The 19,733-nt window shown below is 43.1% G+C and overlaps 1 protein-coding gene across 8 annotated transcripts in view; it reads right to left on the minus strand.

The window, feature by feature from the left end:
- The window catches only part of LOC115174032 (engulfment and cell motility protein 1), a 163,580-nt gene that overhangs the window by 9,517 nt on the left and 134,330 nt on the right, over positions 1-19,733 (minus strand). For all 8 annotated transcript variants that reach the window (XM_029732639.1, XM_029732635.1, XM_029732637.1 and 5 more), the window contains 2 exons: positions 8,202-8,365; positions 2,421-2,533 (listed from right to left, as the gene is read on the minus strand). In XM_029732639.1, the coding sequence (XP_029588499.1) occupies positions 2,421-2,533; positions 8,202-8,365 (277 nt within the window). The remainder of the gene's footprint in view (positions 1-2,420; positions 2,534-8,201; positions 8,366-19,733) is intronic.

The raw sequence follows: 19,733 nt of genomic DNA on the forward strand, positions 1-19,733 counted from the left end.
AGGAGTTTCCCTAATACTGTCCTGCTGTCTGTCAGGTAGATACTCAGCTTTAAGGAGAGTTTCCCTAATACTGTCCTGCTGTCTGTCAGGTAGGTACTCAGCTTTAAGGAGAGTTTCCCAAACAGGGTCCAGCCTCACATTCAGCGATGGAAGGGAGAAGCCAACCGCCATTTAAGAGCTGTTAGATGAATAGTTCATGTGGAAATAGGATTTGAGAGGAAGCACTTGGAGAGTCCCGGGTGGAAGTGTGTTTAGATGGAAGGATAGAGGCAGTTGAAGCAGAAATGATCATTGTTCAGTTGTGCTCACTCAGGTACTCTACAGTGTGGTGGCAGAAAGCCAACAGCCTTTAGACCCTGGGATGACAGAGAGAATGCCTTTTAAATACTGTGCTGAGCTAGCTTCCAGCGCTCCTCACACACACACTACCTTTGTGTGTGTGTGTGTGTGTGTGTGTGAGAGAGAGAGACACACAGAGAGACAGAAAGAGAGACTGAAGAGGACAGAGAGACTGAAGAGGACAGAGAGAGACAGTCTGGTCTCGGGTGGTGAGATTAAATCTTCTCTGGCTGTGAAAAGCATCACATTATAGCGGTGCTAAGCGATAAGGCCTTTCCCTGTGGTCTCCTCCTCTCTCTCCCCTCTTCCTGCCATGCCGAGGCCCCAGCCAGTATGAAAAGGATACTAGGCTCAACACTCCCCAAACACAATCGGAAGTGTAAAAGTTTTATCCATCGTGCAGCTCCACAGTCCTCTACAGGGAAAAGAGGAACAGGCTTCCATTCCACAGCCACAGTTAAATCAAGGACAGGGAGATATGGTCCCAAATGGCACCCTATTCCCTATGTAGTGCACTACTTTTGACCAGGTCCCATAGGACTCTAGTCAAAAGTTGTGCACTATAGGGAATAGGGTGCAATTTAGGACACACAACCATACCCTATGCTTCTACTGAAAGGAGGTTTATTTATTTGACTGTTAATAAAAGCTGTGTAAAATGTTATGGGACCTGGGACGTTACATTGAAAAGGATGTATTCTGTAACTGTCTTTCACCTGAGGTGAGAGCAAGCAAAGAAAGGATCCTTTCTGTCCCGAAAACTCAACCTTAATGCCTTGACGCGAACAAACGCCCACGCCAGAAAAATAGTCACTGGCAGATACAACAAACTTTAATACATCCATTTAATTCCCTTAAATACATCCGCAGCGCTGTCTTATTTGGGTTCAACGGTTCTGAAGAGTCACGCTATCTGACCTCATGTCCATTCCAGAACACTGAGATGACCAGCGAAGAGCTTTAGAAGCCGGGCCGGGAATTGAATTAAGGTCGTTCCTCCATTACTGAAATTGATTCACGCACTTCGGAGCAATGAAGCTCAACGGTACTGTAGAGCTGGGGAGAGAAACTGTTCCAGACAACAAGGGTAAGTCGAGGGCCACACAGCTCAGATATCAGCCAGTCTTGGAAGCAATAGACTGTCTCAGTTAGTTCCAGACATCTGGGGTATACATGTATTGGCTCATTTTTGGAGGAGTATTGGTTTGGCATGGTGTGTGTGCGCATGTGGGTGTGTGACAAAGGCTGCCCAATTGTGATATTTTTTTCACTAATTGGTCTTTTGACCAATCCGATTAGCTCTGAAAAAGATCTGATGTGATTGATCAAAAGACCAGTTAGTAGTAGAAAAACTATCTGTGGAAACAGATAGGCTTTTGAACAGCCTCCAAGGTTACCACTATGGCTCCAACAAAGCCAAAGGAGACTGCCCACTTAGAGAGGAATGCTGCAGAGGACAGAGAGAGAGAGAGCGAGACAGAGAGAGACAGAGAGAAAGAGGTGGTGGTGTGGTGGAGGAGGAGGAGAAGAGAGCGGATTGATAGAGTGGACTGAACAGAGAAGAGGGACAGTGTGGGAGGGAGGGATGGGTGAAAATAAAGGAGAGAGAGAGAGTGTTTTAATGGTGTGGTGGGGGTTGGTGAGCTGGCCTGAGAGAGAGAGAGAGAGAGAGAGAGAGAGAGAGAGAGAGACAGGTGCCCTGCCTCTGTGAGCTGGCCTGAGAGAGAGAGAGAGAGAGAGAGACAGGTGCCCTGCCTCTGTGAGCTGGCCTGAGAGAGAGAGAGAGAGAGAGAGAGAGAGAGAGAGAGAGAGAGAGACAGAGAACCTGTGTAGGATAGTGTGTGGGAGAGTGACACTGGGTGAGATATGAGGTTGTTTTGTGTATAGGGCAGCAAATAATGTACACAGGCCAAACTGTCTGTCTGTCTGTCTGTCTGTCTGTCTGTCTGTCTGTCTGTCTGTCTGTCTGTCTGTCTGTCTGTCTGTCTGTCTGTCTGTCTGTCTGTCTGTCTGTCTGTCTGTCTGTGTGTGTGTGTGTGTGTGTGTGTGTGTGTGTGTGTGTGTGTGTGTGTGACCCCCACCTTGCCTCCGGCGGCTGCTGATCTTCCTGAAACAGGTTCCGTCACACAGACGGTTGAGCCTCTGTTGTTTGATCAGCTCCATGATCTCTGGCTGGATCTTCTCCCGCAGCTCCCTACGGACCAGACAGAGAAACAGTCAGTTAGAGACCAGTCAGTCACACACAGACAGACCAACAACCAGTCCGTCAGTCACAGACAGACCAACAACCAGTCAGTCAGTCACACAGACAGACCAACAACCAGTCCGTCAATCACACAGACAGACCAACAACCAGTCCGTCAGTCACACAGACAGACCAAGAACCAGTCAGTCAGTCACACAGACAGACCAAGAACCAGTCAGTCAGTCACACAGACAGACCAAGAACCAGTCAGTCAGTCACACAGACAGACCAAGAACCAGTCAGTCAGTCACACAGACAAGACCAAGAACCCGTCAGTAACAGAGACTGACCAAGAACCATTCAGTCACATAGAGACCAAGAAAGTCAGCCAGTCACACACAGAGAACAGAAACCAGTCAATCAGTAACAAAGAACCATCCAGTCACACACAGAGAACAGAAACCAGTCAATCAGTAACAAAGAACCATCCAGTCACACACAGACACTCTGAGAGACCGGTTGCATCAACATAACTGAACAGTTTTTTGTTAGTTGAGATTTTTTTTAAACTTGTATTAATAAAGGGTGGATCAGCATTGACACCAGGGTCTAATTTACAAGGGAGACCTGGGAACATGAACACAACATTTAACACACAGCATGTACGATAATAATATCAATACATTATATACAACGAGATGAATCAAAACAAACACAATTCTCACACATCACCTCCCTTAAACTCCATGTAAACTGTCCAATGGAGACCAGCGAGTCTAATTTCAAGGTGGCTGAAGGCTATTCCATGAGCTGGTGGCCTAACAACTAAAAGCATTTCCCCCAGGTCAGTGGAGACCAGCGGGACCTCCAGAACCAGCCAGTCCAGAGAGTGGCTCTGAAAATTGCTGGATCTCCAATTAATACGTGAGTTGTGTTAGTAGGGTAGACTCTGAAGTAGTCAGTGCTGGATCAGGGACTCCCAGCCAACAGAACTATACAATATGCAGTGAATGAAAATTGTCCCCCAACGATAGAACGCAGTGCTGAGTAAAAGGTTTTCAAATTATATCACCATAATCAACTACTGGGAGAAGTGTTGCTTGAACAATCTTCCTTATACTTTCCAAAGTCAGGCAGGATTTATTTCTATAGAAGAAACCAATCTCAAATCTCAGCTTTTTTTGTCAGTTACAAAGAAATGAACGTTCCATGTTTTAACAGATAGACCAATGTTACTTATATAAAGGGTGAAGAGAACAAGGCACAAAATAACCCCCCCCTTTCGTAATATTGAGGAAACTAAATTTGATACCATCAGAAAGCACACAGTGTCTTGTCCGTTAGATAGCTCTTGAACCAATTGCAAGATGCCTGATTTAGGCCTATTTCAGACAACCTTTGAACAAGTAAGAAAGGGCCAACCATTTCAAACATTGACCATTATCTCTCCTTCAACAGGTCAAGAAATAAGGCAGCACAATGACGTGTATAATTTAAACAACATCGCCCATCATCAAAGACAAGTGTAGCTGCTGAAACAGTGCTATGACCCGGTCTAAAACCAGACTGGTGCTCATTAAGAATACAATGACAAGTTTAAAAAGTTTGGCAAGGCAAGATACAGTTGAAATCGGAAGTTTACATACACTTAGGTTGGAGTCATTAAAAACTTGTTTTTCAACCACTCCACAAATGTCTTGTTAACAAACTATAGTTTTGGCGAGTCAGTTAGGACATCTATTTTGTGCATGACACAAGTAATTTTTCCAACAATTGTTTACAGACAGATTATTTCACTTATAATTCACTGTATCACAATTTCAGTGGGTCAGAATTTTACATACACTAAGTTGACTGTGCCTTTAAACAGCTTGGAAAATTCCAGAAAAAAATTATGACATGGCTTTAGAAGCTTCTGATAGGCTAATTGACATAATTTGAGTCAATTGGAGGTGTACCTGTGGATGTATTTCAAGGCCTACCTTCAAACTCTGTGCCTCTGCTTGACATCATGGGAAAATCAAAATAAATCAGCCAAGACCTCAGCCAAGAAGTATAAACACCATGGGACCACGCAGCTGTCATACCGCTCAGAAAGGAGACATGTTCTGTCTACTAGAGATGAACGTACTTTGGTGTGAAAAGTGCAAATCAATTCCAGAACAGCAGCAAAGGACCTTGTGAAGATGCTGGAGGAAAATTATGTGGATATATTGAAGCAACATCTCAAGACATCAGTCAGGAAATTAAAGCTTGGGCGCAAATGGGTCTTCGAAATGGACAATGACCCCGAGCATACTTCCAAAGTTGTGGCGAAATGGCTTAAGGACAACAACGTCAGAGTGGCCATCACAAAGCCCTGACCCCAATCCTATAGAAAATGTGTGTGCAGAACTGAAAAAGTGTGTGCGAGCAAGGAGGCCTACAAATCTGACTCAGTTACACCAGCTCTGTCAAGAGGAATTGGACAAAATTCACCCAACTTATTGTGGGAAGCTTGTGGAAGGCTACCCGAAACATTTGACCCAAGTTAGACAATTTAAAGGCAATGTTACCAAATACTAATTGAGTGTATGTAAACTTCTGACCCACTGGGAATGTGATGAAAGAAATAAAGGCTGAAATAAATCATTCTCTGTACTATTATTCTGACATTTCACATTCTTAAAATAATGTGGTGATCCTAACTGACCTAAGACAGGGAATTTTTACTAGGATTAAATGTCAGGAATTGTGAAAAACTGAGTTTAAATGTATTTGGCTAAGGTGTATGTAAACTTCTGACTTCAACTGTAGCTTTGGCATGGCAAGATAGTTTGGAAATTGGACGGTAGTTATCCAAGTCAGAAGGATCTTCACCTTTGTGTAGCTCTTAGGGATAGCCCCAGGAACTCTGCAGTAAGGAGACCAGAAAGATGCAGCAGAAAGGGATCAAGTGCGTCAGCACCAGTGGATTTTTTTTTTTTACATCGATCTTCAATAAGGCACTTACTTGATCATCATCATCAATGTATTTGATCGATTTGGAAAAAGTCCTCGATATAGCTACATCATTGTCATCTCAGTTTAATTTTCAACAAAAATTATTTGGCTGGTTTATTTTATCTTCAAATGGACTTAACGCTTGTTGGCAACTCAAATATCAATCAAAGTGAGCGTTATTACCATACAGTAGGATTGACTCCAATGACTCTGGACCTTCTAAATGTAGTGGACACCTTCTAAATGTAATGGAAACCTTCTAAATGTAGTGGACACCTAAATGTAGTGGACACCTTGTAAATGTAGTGGACACCTTGTAAATGTAGTGGACACCTTCTAAATGTAGTGGACACCTTCTAAATGCAGTGGAAACCTTCTAAATGTAATGGAAACCTTCTAAATGTAGTGGACACCTTCTAAATGTAGTGGACACCTTCTAAATGTAGTGGACACCTTCTAAATGTAGTGGACACCTAAATGTAGTGGACACCTAAATTTAATGGACACCTAAATTTGGCACTGTTAGACTGACTGGCCACAGACTGTGTGTGTGTGTGTGTGTGTGTGTGTGTGTGTGTGTGTGTGTGTGTGTGTGTGTGTGTGTGTGTGAGAGAGAGAGCCCCCCTCTCCACCCCATCCAGACTCATTACCGAGGAGGGCGCTGCACAGTGCCCTGCTGTGATCCCTGTCATGTGGACTAACATGTAGGTTTCTCTGCGTGTTCTGTCTCTGGAATGAAAGATATTAACACAGCCCTTAACAGCTAGCCAACATTAATTATACATACAATCTATTGACTGGGGAAACATGCAGTGCCCACACAGTCCTACAGCTCACCAGCCAATCAGGACGCTGCTGTGGAGCTGACAGCCAATAAGAGGGCTGCTGTGGATCGATCTGACAACCAATAAGAGGGCTGCTGTGGAGCGAACAGACAATTAGAGGGCTGTCCAATCAGATTTTCTCTTTCTCATTACATCAGTTTCTCTGTGCCTTTCCCGAGCTCTTATTTTCACTGCAGCTCTGTGCTTTCAGATCATCAGTGGACCAGGGGTGACGTTTTCCCTAGGTACATATCTAGGATAATCTCCCCTCCACCAATTCAAACCTTAACCATTAGTGGGGGAAATGCTAAACTGGCTCAAGATCAGCGTCTAGGGTCAACTTCACCCTACTCCGATAACGAACTGTCGGGGAGAGGGGGATGCTAAGGAATGGATTCAGGACAAGTACATGTAATGTACTGGTATAGCATTTGGTTGGGAATGATCTATATGGCTGGACTCCCATAGTGAGATAGTCATTATCTGTGGCAGGGTCTGTGTCTCAGATGTTTTGGCACGGCCATTTTATAAATCAGATTCATCACAGCTCAAAGTCATTCTCTCCTTGCCTCTGAAAATCACCTGCAATTGAGTTAACTAAAATGAGCTCCTTCAAAGATAATACTCTGGAATGTAGTTGGACAGAGAGTATGAAGTGGCAGGGCCCACTGAGATGGGAGTGGAATGCAAACACACATGGAAATGCAGTTTATATAGAAGTGTGGAATATTGAACGAAAATTCTATAGAGGATTTGAGAATCAATTATGACTTTTTTTCCACTTCTATACATTACGATGCGGACTAACGATTTCTCTCAAAAGTTTCCTCTGCACTAATGAATGTCATATTAATTATTTATAAGATCCTGTTTAAAGTAGCTAGTCTAATTTGAATGAACGCCTTTACAGAATGTAAATATTACACAGGTCTTTCTTTAAAGCACATTGCAAACCTAACGCTTGAACAACACTTGTCCAAACCTCTAATGCTTACCAGCTAAAAAAACAAAAACTCAGTCTACCCGGCAGGCCCAGAGAGCAAATCAAGTGCACCTAAAGGTCTACCGCTGGCCAATCAGATAGCTCAGATCAACGTGTATGCACAGATCTGGCGTCATAGAATGTAAAAAGTAGCCTCGACGCACAGCAAAGTTGATGTGAGATTTCAAAGCTTTTAGAACCATGACCAGAGAGAGACAAAACAAATAAAACAAAGAGCTTCTGTTTTTATGAGTAAGTTCATGTTCAACAGTTTAATAAGCCATAAAATGTGTGTTTCCATAAGCTTGCATTGTTATTATTTGCGGCTTGTCTTTTTTATTATCAAGGAATATTTCACTTTCTCTGGTCATAGGAGTAACAACATGAATTGGTGCATGATGCAGAAATGAAATTTTGCCATCAGCTGGATGACTGTGTCCCCTTATCTCCGAGAAGAACAACATTGTCAGGGCAATTCAAGCGTAGCCAATACGCAGTGATAATGTATTGAGCCTAGAGCCTACTGCACAAACCTCACTGCTACAGAACTGTTTTTAATTGGTTAATGTTGCATAGGTATAAGTCATGTTTAAAAAAATAAATCTGAGTGGTAGATCTCAGCTTGCATTTTGACTCAGAAAGGGATATTGACTCAGAAAAGGTTGTTGACCACTGCTGCAGCCTGTCGGGTTCACCTAGGGATCATGATAAGGGTTGTACCAAAATGTTTGATGTATTAGAATAATTGATTATGCTTATGTTGTATTAATAGAAGGGGAGGGGTTATATAGTCCTCTTTTTAACGAAGGATTGGTTACATCTAATTAATGAATAGCACTGATTCCTTCCTTTCTCAGGCAGTAATATCACACACACTCCATTGACTCACAGGATGGGGCGTGACTGGAAGTCTTCTTGGTTCATCCTCTCAGACTGGCGTATCTTCAGGATCTCAGTGTAACTCAGGTTCTGCAGGCGACTCTTCAACTGGTCCAGGGAATTAGGCTTCTGTGTCAGCGCTCGCATGATCTGCTCTCTTACCACCTGCATCACCTGGGAGGAGAAGAGGGGGATTTAGACGAGTGGAGAGGTGGTAAGACCTTCGATGTCTGGATAGGTAGAGAAGGAAATCTAGGCTACACATTTGGGTCTGGTTTCCCAGACAGATTCATCTTAGACCTGGTCCAAAAGCATTCTCAATGGAGGTTCTGAGTTCTAGGACTAGGATGAATCTGTGTCTAGTAAACAGCCTCATGATGTGATATAAATACGCCATTGTGCAAAGGCACATTAGATGGAGGAAAACAATTATTTACTCGCACACATACAGTTATCTGAATACATATCAAACACTTTCACATCACTGTTCGGAGCTTTTGGGCAAACCTCCCATCTCCTCAAAAAGTCTGCTCTTGAGGACGTTTGCAGAGCTCACGAGGGAGAGAGAGAGAGAGCCAAATAACCTCTGGGAAACAGTAATTTAAACAGAGCACAAAACACTAGAGAATTCTATTTATTTTATTTAACCAGGCAAGTCAATGACGGCCTACCCCGGCAAAACCCGGACGATGCTGGGCCAATTGTGTGCCGCTCTATGGGACACAGCCTGGATTCGAACCAGGGACTGTAGTGATGCCTCTTGCACAAAGATGCAGTAAAAACATAATATTTTCAACATTCTCTTGCTGCTACAGTAAAGAGCCCGTGGGAACTAATGATGCGGATGGCAACTATAAACCGGGTAGTTTGACTCCTGGATGCTGATTGGCTGAAAGCCGTGGGCACTGCGTTCATCCACCTCTGGCCTGCTGGCCCCCCTACCTCTGAGGAAGCACAGTTCCCGCTCAGCCCAGTCAAAACTGTTTGCTGCTCTGGCACCCCTATGGTGGAACAAGCTCCCTCACGACGCCAGGACAGCGGAGTCAATCACCACCTTCCGGAGACACCTGAAACCCCCCCTCTTTAAGGAATACCTAGGATAGGATAAAGTAATCCTTCTAACCCCCCCCCCCCCCAAAAAAAAAAAAGATATAGATGTACTATTGTAAAGTGGTTGTTCCACTGGATATTAGGTGAATGCACCAATTTGTAAGTCGCGTCTGCTAAATGACTTAAATGTAAATGTAAAATAAAATACCAGAGGTATGATGCAAAATTACTTGTTTACTGTTCTAATTATGTTGTTAACAAGTTTTTAATCGCAATAAGGTACCTTGGGGTTTGTGGTATATGGATAATTTACCACGGCTAAGGGCTGTATCCAGGCACTCTGCATTGTGTTATGCATAAGAACACCCCTTAGCTGTGATATACATTTGACATTTTAGTCATTTAGCAGACGCTCTTATCCAGAGCGACTTACAGTAGTGAATGCATACATTTCATACATTTTTGTTTTTTAATTTTAATTAAAAAAAAAAAAAAAATTGTACTGGCCCCCCATGGGAATCGAACCCACAACCCTGGCGTTGCACACACCATGCTCTACCAACTGAGCCACAGGGAAGGCCATATATATATTTGCCATATACCACACCCCCCTCGGGCCTTACTGCTTAAATAACCCACACACAGAAGCGTGTGCGCCACTCACACTAACGGGCACACAAGGGCGTCGGATTGAGTCACTAATGGTGAATAACTCCATTGCCAGTTTATGGGTTCAGAGGAGCACATCATGTGTGCTGGTAAGGGGATGGAGAGCCACTTCCCACTAGATAAATCATAGAAGGTTTTATCAGTGCACATTTTGTAATACAGTCCAGTGAATCTTCCCTCAGGGGGAAAGGGCAGAGTGAAGGGGGCTAATTTTATACTGCCTAGCCTCCTGTAATACTCAGCATGCATCAGTGGAGAACATTCACTCAACGCATCCCTAACACTTGCTTATCCATTCGTATTGTTAGACTGTGGGAGAGAATCACGAGGCGTGCCACTACATCAGAGTTAGAAAGTCAGAGGACACAGGATACTGTTGTATCCTTCACCGCTGGCTATAGCCACATCCTGCAGAATGGCTTCCTATCAGAACCACCTCCTGTCCTCCTGTCCTGCATATTACAATTACAGTATATAACTACAGTAGACTACTCTCCAGTATGTTTCATATTATATATAAATACAGTATATAACTACAGTAGACTACTCTCCAGTATGTTTCATATTATATATAATTACAGTATATAACTACAGTAGACTACTCTCCAGTATGTTTCATATTATATATAAATACAGTATATAACTACAGTAGACTACTCTCCAGTATGTTTCATATTATATATAAATACAGTATATAACTACAGTAGACTACTCTCCAGTATGTTTCATATTATATATAAATACAGTATATAACTACAGTAGACTACTGTACAGTATGCTTCCTATTATATATAACTACAGTATATAACTACAGAAGACTACTATATGTTTCATATTATATATAATAACTACAGTATATAACTACAGTAGCCTACTGTACAGTATGCTTCCTATTATATATAACTACACTATATGACTCTGTATGTTTCATATATATAACTACAGTACATAACTACAGTAGACTACTGTACTGTATGTTTCATATTATATATTAGTACAGTAAATAACTACAGTGGACTACTGTATGTTTCATTCACAGTATAGCACAGAATGTCATCATTAAGGAAAGGAGATAAGGAAAGGAAGCTAGCCTGTGTATCTATTCACCAGTAAGATTATCTCAGCCTTTTGTTATGAAGTTGCACCCTCATGCTGTTGTGATTCTAGAACAAACTATAATCACACCCTCATGCAGTTGTTTATTTTATTTATTTATTTCACCTTTATTTTACCAGATAGGCCAGTTGAGAACAAGTTATCATTTACAACTGCGACCTGGCCAAGATAAAGCAAAGCAGTGCGACACAAACAACACAGATAAACAAACGTATAGTCAATAACACAATAGAAAAATCTATATACAGTGTGTGCAAATTAAGTAAGATTAGGGAGGTAAGGCAATAAATAGGCCATAGTGGCAAAATAATTACAATTTAGCAAATTAACACTGGAGTGATAGATGTGCAGAAGATGAATGTACAAGTAGAGATACTGGGGTGCAAAGGAGCAACAACAAAAAATAATATGGGGATGAGGTAGTTGGATGGGCTATTTACAGATGGGCTATGACCAGGTGCAATGATCTGTAAGCTGCTATGATAGCTGATGCTTAAAGTTAGTGAGGGAGATATGAGTCTCCAGCTTCAGTGATTTTTGCAATTCGATCCAGTCATTGGCAGCAGAGAACTGGAAGGAAAGGCGGCCAAAGGAAGTGTTGGCTTTGGGGATGACCAGTGCAATATACCTGCTGGAGCGCGTGCTACGGGTGGGTGTTGCTATGGTGACCAGTGAGCTGAGATAAGGTAAGGTGGGGCTTTACCTTGCAAAGATTTATAGATGACCTGGAGCCAGTGGGTTTGGCGACGGATATGTAGTGAGGTCGCAGTGGTGGGTAGTTTATGGGGCTTTGGTGATAAAACTGATGGCACTGTGATAGACTGCATCCAATTTGCTGAGTAGAGTGTTGGCTATTTTGTAAATGACATCGCTGAAGGCAAGGATCGGTAGGATAGTCAGTTTTATGAGGGTATGTTTGGCAGCATGAGTGAAGGATGCTTTGTTGCGAAATAGGAAGCCGATTCTAGATTTAATTTTGGATTGGAGATGCTTAATGTGAATCTGGAAGGATAGTTTACAGTCTAACCAGACACCTAGGTATTTGTAGTTCAGCACTGTTGCTACTCTCCCTATGAGTGGCCGTCCTGTAAAGATGACTGCAAGAGCACAGCACATAATGCTCAATGAGGTTAAGAAGAATCCTAGAGTCAGCTAGCTTACAGAAATCTCTGGAACATGCTAACATCTCTGTTGACAAGTCTATGATACGTTAAACACTAAACAAGAATGGTGTTCATGGGAGGACACCATGGAAGAAGCCACTGCTATCCCCCCAAAATATTGCTGCACGTCTGAAGTTTGCAAAAGTGCACCTTGATGTTCCACAGCTCTACTGGTAAAATATTATGTGGACAGAAACTACAGTTGAGTTGTTTGGAAGGAACACACAACACTGTGTAGAGAAAAGAAGGCACAGCACACCAACATCAAAACATCATCCCAACTGTGAAGTATGGTGGAGGGAGCATCATGGTTTGGGGCTGCTTTGCTGCCTCAGTGCCTGGACAGCTTGCTATCATTGATGGAAAAATTAATTCCCAAGTTTATCAAGACATTTTGCTGGAGAATGTAAGGCTATCTGTCCACCAATTGAAGCTCAACAGAAGTTGTGTGATGCAACAGGACAACGACCCAAAACACAGAAGTAAATCAATAACAGAATGGCTTCAACAGAATAAAATATGCCTTCTGGAGTGGCCCAGTCAGAGTCCTGACCTCAACCTGATTGAGATGCTGTGGCATGACCTCCAGAGAGTGGTTCACACCAGACATCCCAAGAATATTGCTGAACTGAAACAGTTTTGTAAAGAGGAATGGTCCAAAATTCCTCCTGACCGTTGTGCAGGTCTGATCCCCAACTACAGACAACGTTTGGTTGAGGTTATTGCTGCCAAAGGAGGGTCAACCAGTTATTAAATCCAAGGGTTCACATACTTTTCCCACCCTGCACTGTGAATGTTTACACGGTGTGTTCAATAAAGACATGAAAACGTGTAATTGTTTGTGTGTTATTAGTTTAAGCAGACTGTGTTTGTCTATTGTTGTGACTTAGATGAAGATCAGGTCAAATTTTATGACCAATTTATGCAGAAATCCAGGTATTTCCAAGTGGTTCACATACTTTTTCTTGCCACTGTATATTTTTTGACTTGTGTGACTGTAATGTCTACTGTTAATTTATGATTGTTTATTTCACTTTTGTTTATTATCTATTTCACTTGCTTTGGCAATGTTAACATATGTTTTCCATACCAATAAAGTCCTTTGAATTGAAATTAAGAGAGACAAAGGAGGGGGAGAGAGAGAGAGGGAGGAAGAGTATACAAGTCTGTGTGTGTGTGTGTGTGTGTGTGTGTGTGTGTGTGTGTGTGTGTGTGTGTGTGTGTGTGTGTGTTGTTGTTGTCTGTGGATAGAGGCGATTATAGTGCAGGATTCTGATCCGAAAAGCTTAGTGAAATCTTCCCAAAGAAAGACTGATCCATCGCCAGGGGTAAGAAATAAAAAATGGATAGAGGGAAGACAAGACATCACAAAAGGAATACAAATATGAAACCAGAAGAGACAACACAGCACCCAAAAACCTTTAGACTAAGGCTTCAAGGTTGTTGATTTTTATTTTTTTTTGGGGGGGGGGGGGGGGGAGAGTAATCCTCTCAAAATAAAAATCGGCATAAGCTCACAGAGAAACAAGTGGAAATGGCCCTACTTCAAATCCACTATTTGGGCATCCATGCATACTGTGATTGAGTGCCACAAAGAGGAATTAAAGGAATTATCCAATTTATAATTCCAGATTCGATAAGCCGGTGGCATCACCAAATCCTGACCCCCAAAAAATCATAATTTTCCAGCTGATTACACTCTTTAATCCAGGTTTATCTTCTGGGATACAAATATGTTCCACTGTGGTAATCACAGGGCTCTGAGTAAAACTTGGCATAACAATGACCTTGGAAAACAAACAAAAGACAGGGAGGGGGAAACGGAAAGATAATAACTACACTGTCATGTTTCCAGATACAGTACGACTGGGTAGTTATCTGGAGCAGTGAACGTTTGAACCCATCTCTGTTACCTCTGTAGCAGGATTACGTAACCTTTTGTTGTTTAGATGTTTTCAGAGGTACGACCTCCCCTACTCCCTTCTATTTAGTAGACAGTATTCATCAGGCTCATGTTCATTAGGGAAAACATGTTGAAATAGGAAAGGTAATAATGCTGTACTGAACACATCCCTGAACTCTTCCCACCTCAAACTCTCCATTAGACTGTTGGTCTCGCCATACATTATTGTTGTTAATCCTAATTCTCCTCAGCGGCCAGTGACCCCCAAAAAGCAGAGGTGAGAATTAGTGTGTGTCTGGGACACTCAGAAGCCTGTCACTAATCAAGGCCCTTTCCTCTCTCCACTCTCACTTAACACCCCACCCACCAGCCAGTCAACAGGGGGAGAAAGATAGCCAACAGGGATAGATGCCAATACTATAAAGTGACATTCTTTCCAATGGCCTATTTTCATATCCTAGTGGAGGTACTAAACTCCTCTCCTCTACACTCTTATCACCTTTCGGCCTTCAGGGGGAAGAAAACAGGGACAAAACCTAAATACTCAGTTTCATCCTATTCTCTCTCCTCTCTGGAAGAACAGAGCCATGTATGATGGGAGGATACTTTTGAGACACCAATGTCTCCTGTTCCTCTCCTGTCTGTCTCCCTTAAAGAAGATGTATGTCCGGTAGGTTTTTATGTTCTCCTCCAGGAGGAAGGGGAGACGCCACCATCAAGAGGCCATATTTACTCCCCTTTACTCCCCGTCTAAGTGTTTCCCTCGGATCTGGGTTGATTGTCCTCCTCCAAGACTGACTGACTGGCAGGGACACAGACAGACAGACAGAGAGCTGTATAGTGACCAACCTTAAATCGGGGAGACCAGATGTATCACTCGTGTCCTAGAACCCTCCCATCCACGCTTTTGATTACAATCTCACAGTTCTCCATCAAAAATTCTCTCACACACTCGCATAAACACACACACACACACACACACACACATCTGCCAGTCTCTGAGTCTGTGTACAGGCTCATAATTAAGTCTCATATTCATTCTCCAATTGTAATTACAAGTGATCTGTCATTCTGTCACACCAGTGGATTAACCATGGCCATTTGGTGTGGCCCAGGACAGGAGTGACAGGGGTGACATTGATGAACTTTGACAAGGACTGTGTGTGTGTGTGGGGGGGGGGGGGGGGGGGGGGAGACATTTGTTAGTCCCCCCGAGGTAAAATGCTATTTCTAGGGGGTTTAGGATCAAGGTTAGAATTATGTTAAGGGTTAGCGTTCGGAACTAGGGTTAGTTTTAGGGTTAGAGTTAGGAGCTGGGGTTAGATTTAGGTTTTTGGGTTAAGGTTAAGGTAAGAGTACGGGTTAGGGAAAATAGTATTTGGAATATGACTGAATTGTGTGTCACCACAAGGTTAGCTGTACAAGACTGTTTGTGTGTGTTAAAAGTCAAGCAGGGGCTTTCCATAATAATACTGGAACAACTTCAATCCCTACAGGAAAGGCAATGAGTGACTCATTTAACCAAATTGTTAGTACTTCCTGGTTTCAATTCAAAATGACATCAATTGTTGAGAACTAGGTCATCTATCTACTTTCAGATATCTGTGGTTTGTGACTCATTCACCCTCCCAAACGGACCCATACCATAAGGCTCTGGTCAAAAGTAGTCCTCTATTTAGGGAATAGGGTCCCATTAGAGAGGCAGCCCCAGTCCCATGGGACGGTCATTAATATTCAGTATTTAATGACACGTCTTGAGCAGGAAAACAATTCTGTTCTGTCCATGAGGCTCCACTCACACTATTTAACGGCTCGAATATTCATCCCATTTAATAGGAACACATGGTCCCTTCACAACATGGCGCTCATTATGAATAATTTATTAGACTCCGCTCAAAGACCAACCAGTCAGGCAGCGTTGCTCACAAAGCACCTTGACAGAGGTGAGCCTGACAGACTTTGGGGTTCTGTTCATTAAGCACCATACCGAAGAAAACGGACTGAAACAGGAAAGGGGCTACCTGAACTTGTCCAATAGGAAAGGCTCAGTTATGTCTTCGGTCACAAAACATTTTTAAAAAGTACCTGCCCTAATGAACATGACCCAGTTCTGAAGGTGCACATTATCATTCCCATTCAGAATTCATCCCCCTCTTTCTGAGAAAATTACAATGAACGAACGAGAGAGAGAGAACTAGAGAACGAGATAGAGAGACATAAAAAGGCATGTTTTTTCTTTGTACCGGGAAAGCTCTGAAATGCTGATGAATAGAATGAGTTGTGGCACTGGCATATACTTTACATGTTGTAGGTAAGTCACTGCACGAGTGCACTTTCAATTATTTTCCCCTACATTATTCCTGATCCAACCTCACTGTTCTAACACAAGATAAAGTACTGGGCCAGTATTCTTTAAGCGTCTCAGAGAAGGAGAGCTGATCTAGAATCAGGTACCTCCTGTCTATTTGATCTTATTCATTATAAATCTAAAAGGCTAAACTGATCCTAGATCAGCACTCCTACTGTGAGACACTATGAAAACAGGCTCCGATGGCATTTCTGGTTCTTTCAGTGTAAAGGCTTGTGAATCTTTCTCAGTGCAGCAGTGTTACAGGCCTGGCCTTTCCCTCTCTCTCTTTGTCCCCTAGAGACCTGTTAGAGAGAGTCTCTCTGCTAGGAGCAAGCATATATGTCAATGCATCCTGGCATCTGTGTGTGTGTCTGTGTGTGTTTCTGTGTGTGTGTGTCTGTGTGTGTGTGGCTCTCCAGAGAGATCATTCCTTACGCTTCAGCGAGGTTCTGTTTATTGCTGCTGCATGATGTTGGCATTTTTAAAGGGAGGGAGTCCATGCAGAGAAAACATTTTTAAAGGGAGGGTGTCCATGCAGAGAAAACATTTTTAAAGGGAGGGTGTCCATGCAGAGAAAACATTTTTAAAGGGAAGGTGTCCATGCAGAGAAAACATTTTTAAAGGGAAGGTGTCCATGCAGAGAAAACAGTTTTAAAGGGAAGGTGTCCATGCAGAGAAAACATTTTTAAAGGGAAGGTGTCCATGCAGAGAAAACAGTTTTAAAGGGAAGGTGTCCATGCAGAGAAAACATTTTTAAAGGAAAGGTGTCCATGCAGAGAAACCGTCAAAAAAGGTATTCATCAAGAATCAGCTGATCGTGGCAACAGAACAGATCATGTACTATATAGCGTACCATCTGTTTCACACACACAAAGTTTTGAAAAAAATCACAGTTATCGCGAGCTAAGGTGACAGTACAATGCATGGGACAATGTGTCAATGTTGTCATTGCATTTGGGCTCCTTAATAAATAAACAATTAAACAGTCAGAACGTTTTCTGCTTGATGTAAAATTACTGTAAGAGGCTAATTATGGTGAGCTAGAATGCTTTACATAACTCCCTCATGTCATCCCTTTGTTTGCATCACAAATGGCACCCTATTCCCTATATAGTGCACTACTTTTAACGGGCTCTGGTCAATAGCTCTGGGGCTCCTGAGTGGTGCAGCGGTCTAAGGCACTGCATCTCAATGCTAGAGGTGTCACTACAGACACCCTGGTTCGAATCCAGGCTGTATCACAACCGGCTGTGATTGGCAGTCCCATTGGGCGGCGCACAATTAGCCCAGCGCCGTCCGGGTTTGGCCGGTGTAGGCCGTCATTTAAATAACAATTCGTTCTGAACTGACTTGCCTAGTTAAATAAAGGTTAAATAAAATATATAAATAAATATTTATAACTCAGCAAAAAAAGAAACGTCCCTTTTCCAGGACCCTGTCTTTCAAAGATAATTTGTAAATTCCAAATAACTTCACAGATCTTCATTGTAAAGGGTTTAAACACTGTTTCCCATGCTTGTTCAATGAACCATAAACAATTAATGAACATGCACCTGTGGAACGGTCGTTAAGACACTAACAGCTTACAGACGGTAGGCAATTAAGGTCACAGTTATGAAAACTTAGGACACTGAAGAGGCCTTTCTACTGAAAAACACCAAAAGAAAGATGCCCAGGGTCCCTGCTCATCTGCGTGAACTTGCCTTAGGCATGCTGCAAGGAGGCATGAGGACTGCAGATGTGGCCAGGCCAATAAATTGCAATGTCCGTACTGCAAGACGCCTAAGACAGCGCTACAGGGAGACAGGACAGACAGCTGAATTTTCCTCGCAGTGGCAGACCACGTGTAACAACACCTGCACAGGATCGGTACATCCAAACATCACACCTGCGGGACAGGTACAGGATGGCAACAACAACTGCCCGAGTTACACCAGGAACGCACAATCCCTCCATCAGTGCTCAGACTGTCCGCAATAGGCTGAGAAAGGCTGGACTGAGGGCTTGTAGACTTGTTGTAAGGCAGGTCCTCACCAGACATCACCGGCAACAACGTTGCCTATGGGCACAAACCCACTGTCGCTGGACCAGACAGGACTGGCAAAAAGTGCTCTTCACTGATGAGTTGCGGTTTTGTCTCACCAGGGGTGATGGTCAGATTCGCGTTTATCGTCGAAGGAATGAGCGTTACACCGAGGCCTGTACTCTGGAGCAGGATCGATTTGGAGGTGGCGGGTCCGTCATGATCTGGGGCGGTGTGTCACACTGAGCTTGTTGTCATTGCAGGCAATCTCAACCCCGTGGGTTACAGGGAAGACATCCTCCTCCCTCATGTGGTACCCTTCCTGCAGGCTCATCCTGACATGACCCTCCAGCATGACAATGCCACCAGCCATACTGCTCCTTCTGTGCGTGATTTCCTGCAAGACAGGAATGTCAGTGTTCTGCCATGGCCAGCGAAGAGCCCGGATCTCAATCCCATTGAGCACACCTGGGACCTGTTGGATCGGAGGGTGAGGGCTAGGGCCATTCCCCCCAGAAATGTCTGGGAACTTGCAGGTGTCCTGGTAGAAGAGTGGGGTAACATCTCACAGCAAGAACTGGCAAATCTGGTGCAGTCCATGAGGAGGAGATGCACTGCAGTACTTAATGCAGCTGGTGGCCACACCAGATACTGACTGTTACTTTTGATTTTGACCCCCCCTTTGTTCAGGGACACATTATTCCATTTCTGTTAGTCACATGTCTGTGGAACTTGTTCAGTTTATGTCTCAGTTGTTGAATCTTTTATGAACATATTTACATATGTTAAGTTTGCTGAAATTAAACGCAGTTGACAGTGAGAGGACGTTTGTTTTTTTGCTGAGTTTATATATGTGCTCTATTTAGGGAACAGGATGCCATTTGGAAGACACAGTGAACTAAGGAGAAACATCATGGCCTCAGGTTAGGTGACTGTTCAGTATCAAACAGAGTACACACAAACCACATCTCTGACTGATATGACTGGTAGACTGGAAAGGAGAAAACACACACACACACACACACACACACACACTGAAAGCAGTGCCAAACAGAGTACACATCTTTCACACACACAGATTCACGTCATCAGGGTGAAGAAAATAACCCTTCACACAGCTTTTAGGACCCTTTGTAACAAAGCATCTGGGCTCATCGGTGTCCTAGCCCGCATCACAAATGACACACTATTTCATTGCACTACTGTTGAACAGGGTTCATATGGCTGTGGTCAACAGTAGAGCACTGAGTATGGAATAGGGTGTAATT

The sequence above is a fragment of the Salmo trutta genome, chromosome 34 (assembly GCF_901001165.1).
Source record: "Salmo trutta chromosome 34, fSalTru1.1, whole genome shotgun sequence".
NCBI lineage: Eukaryota > Metazoa > Chordata > Actinopteri > Salmoniformes > Salmonidae > Salmo > Salmo trutta.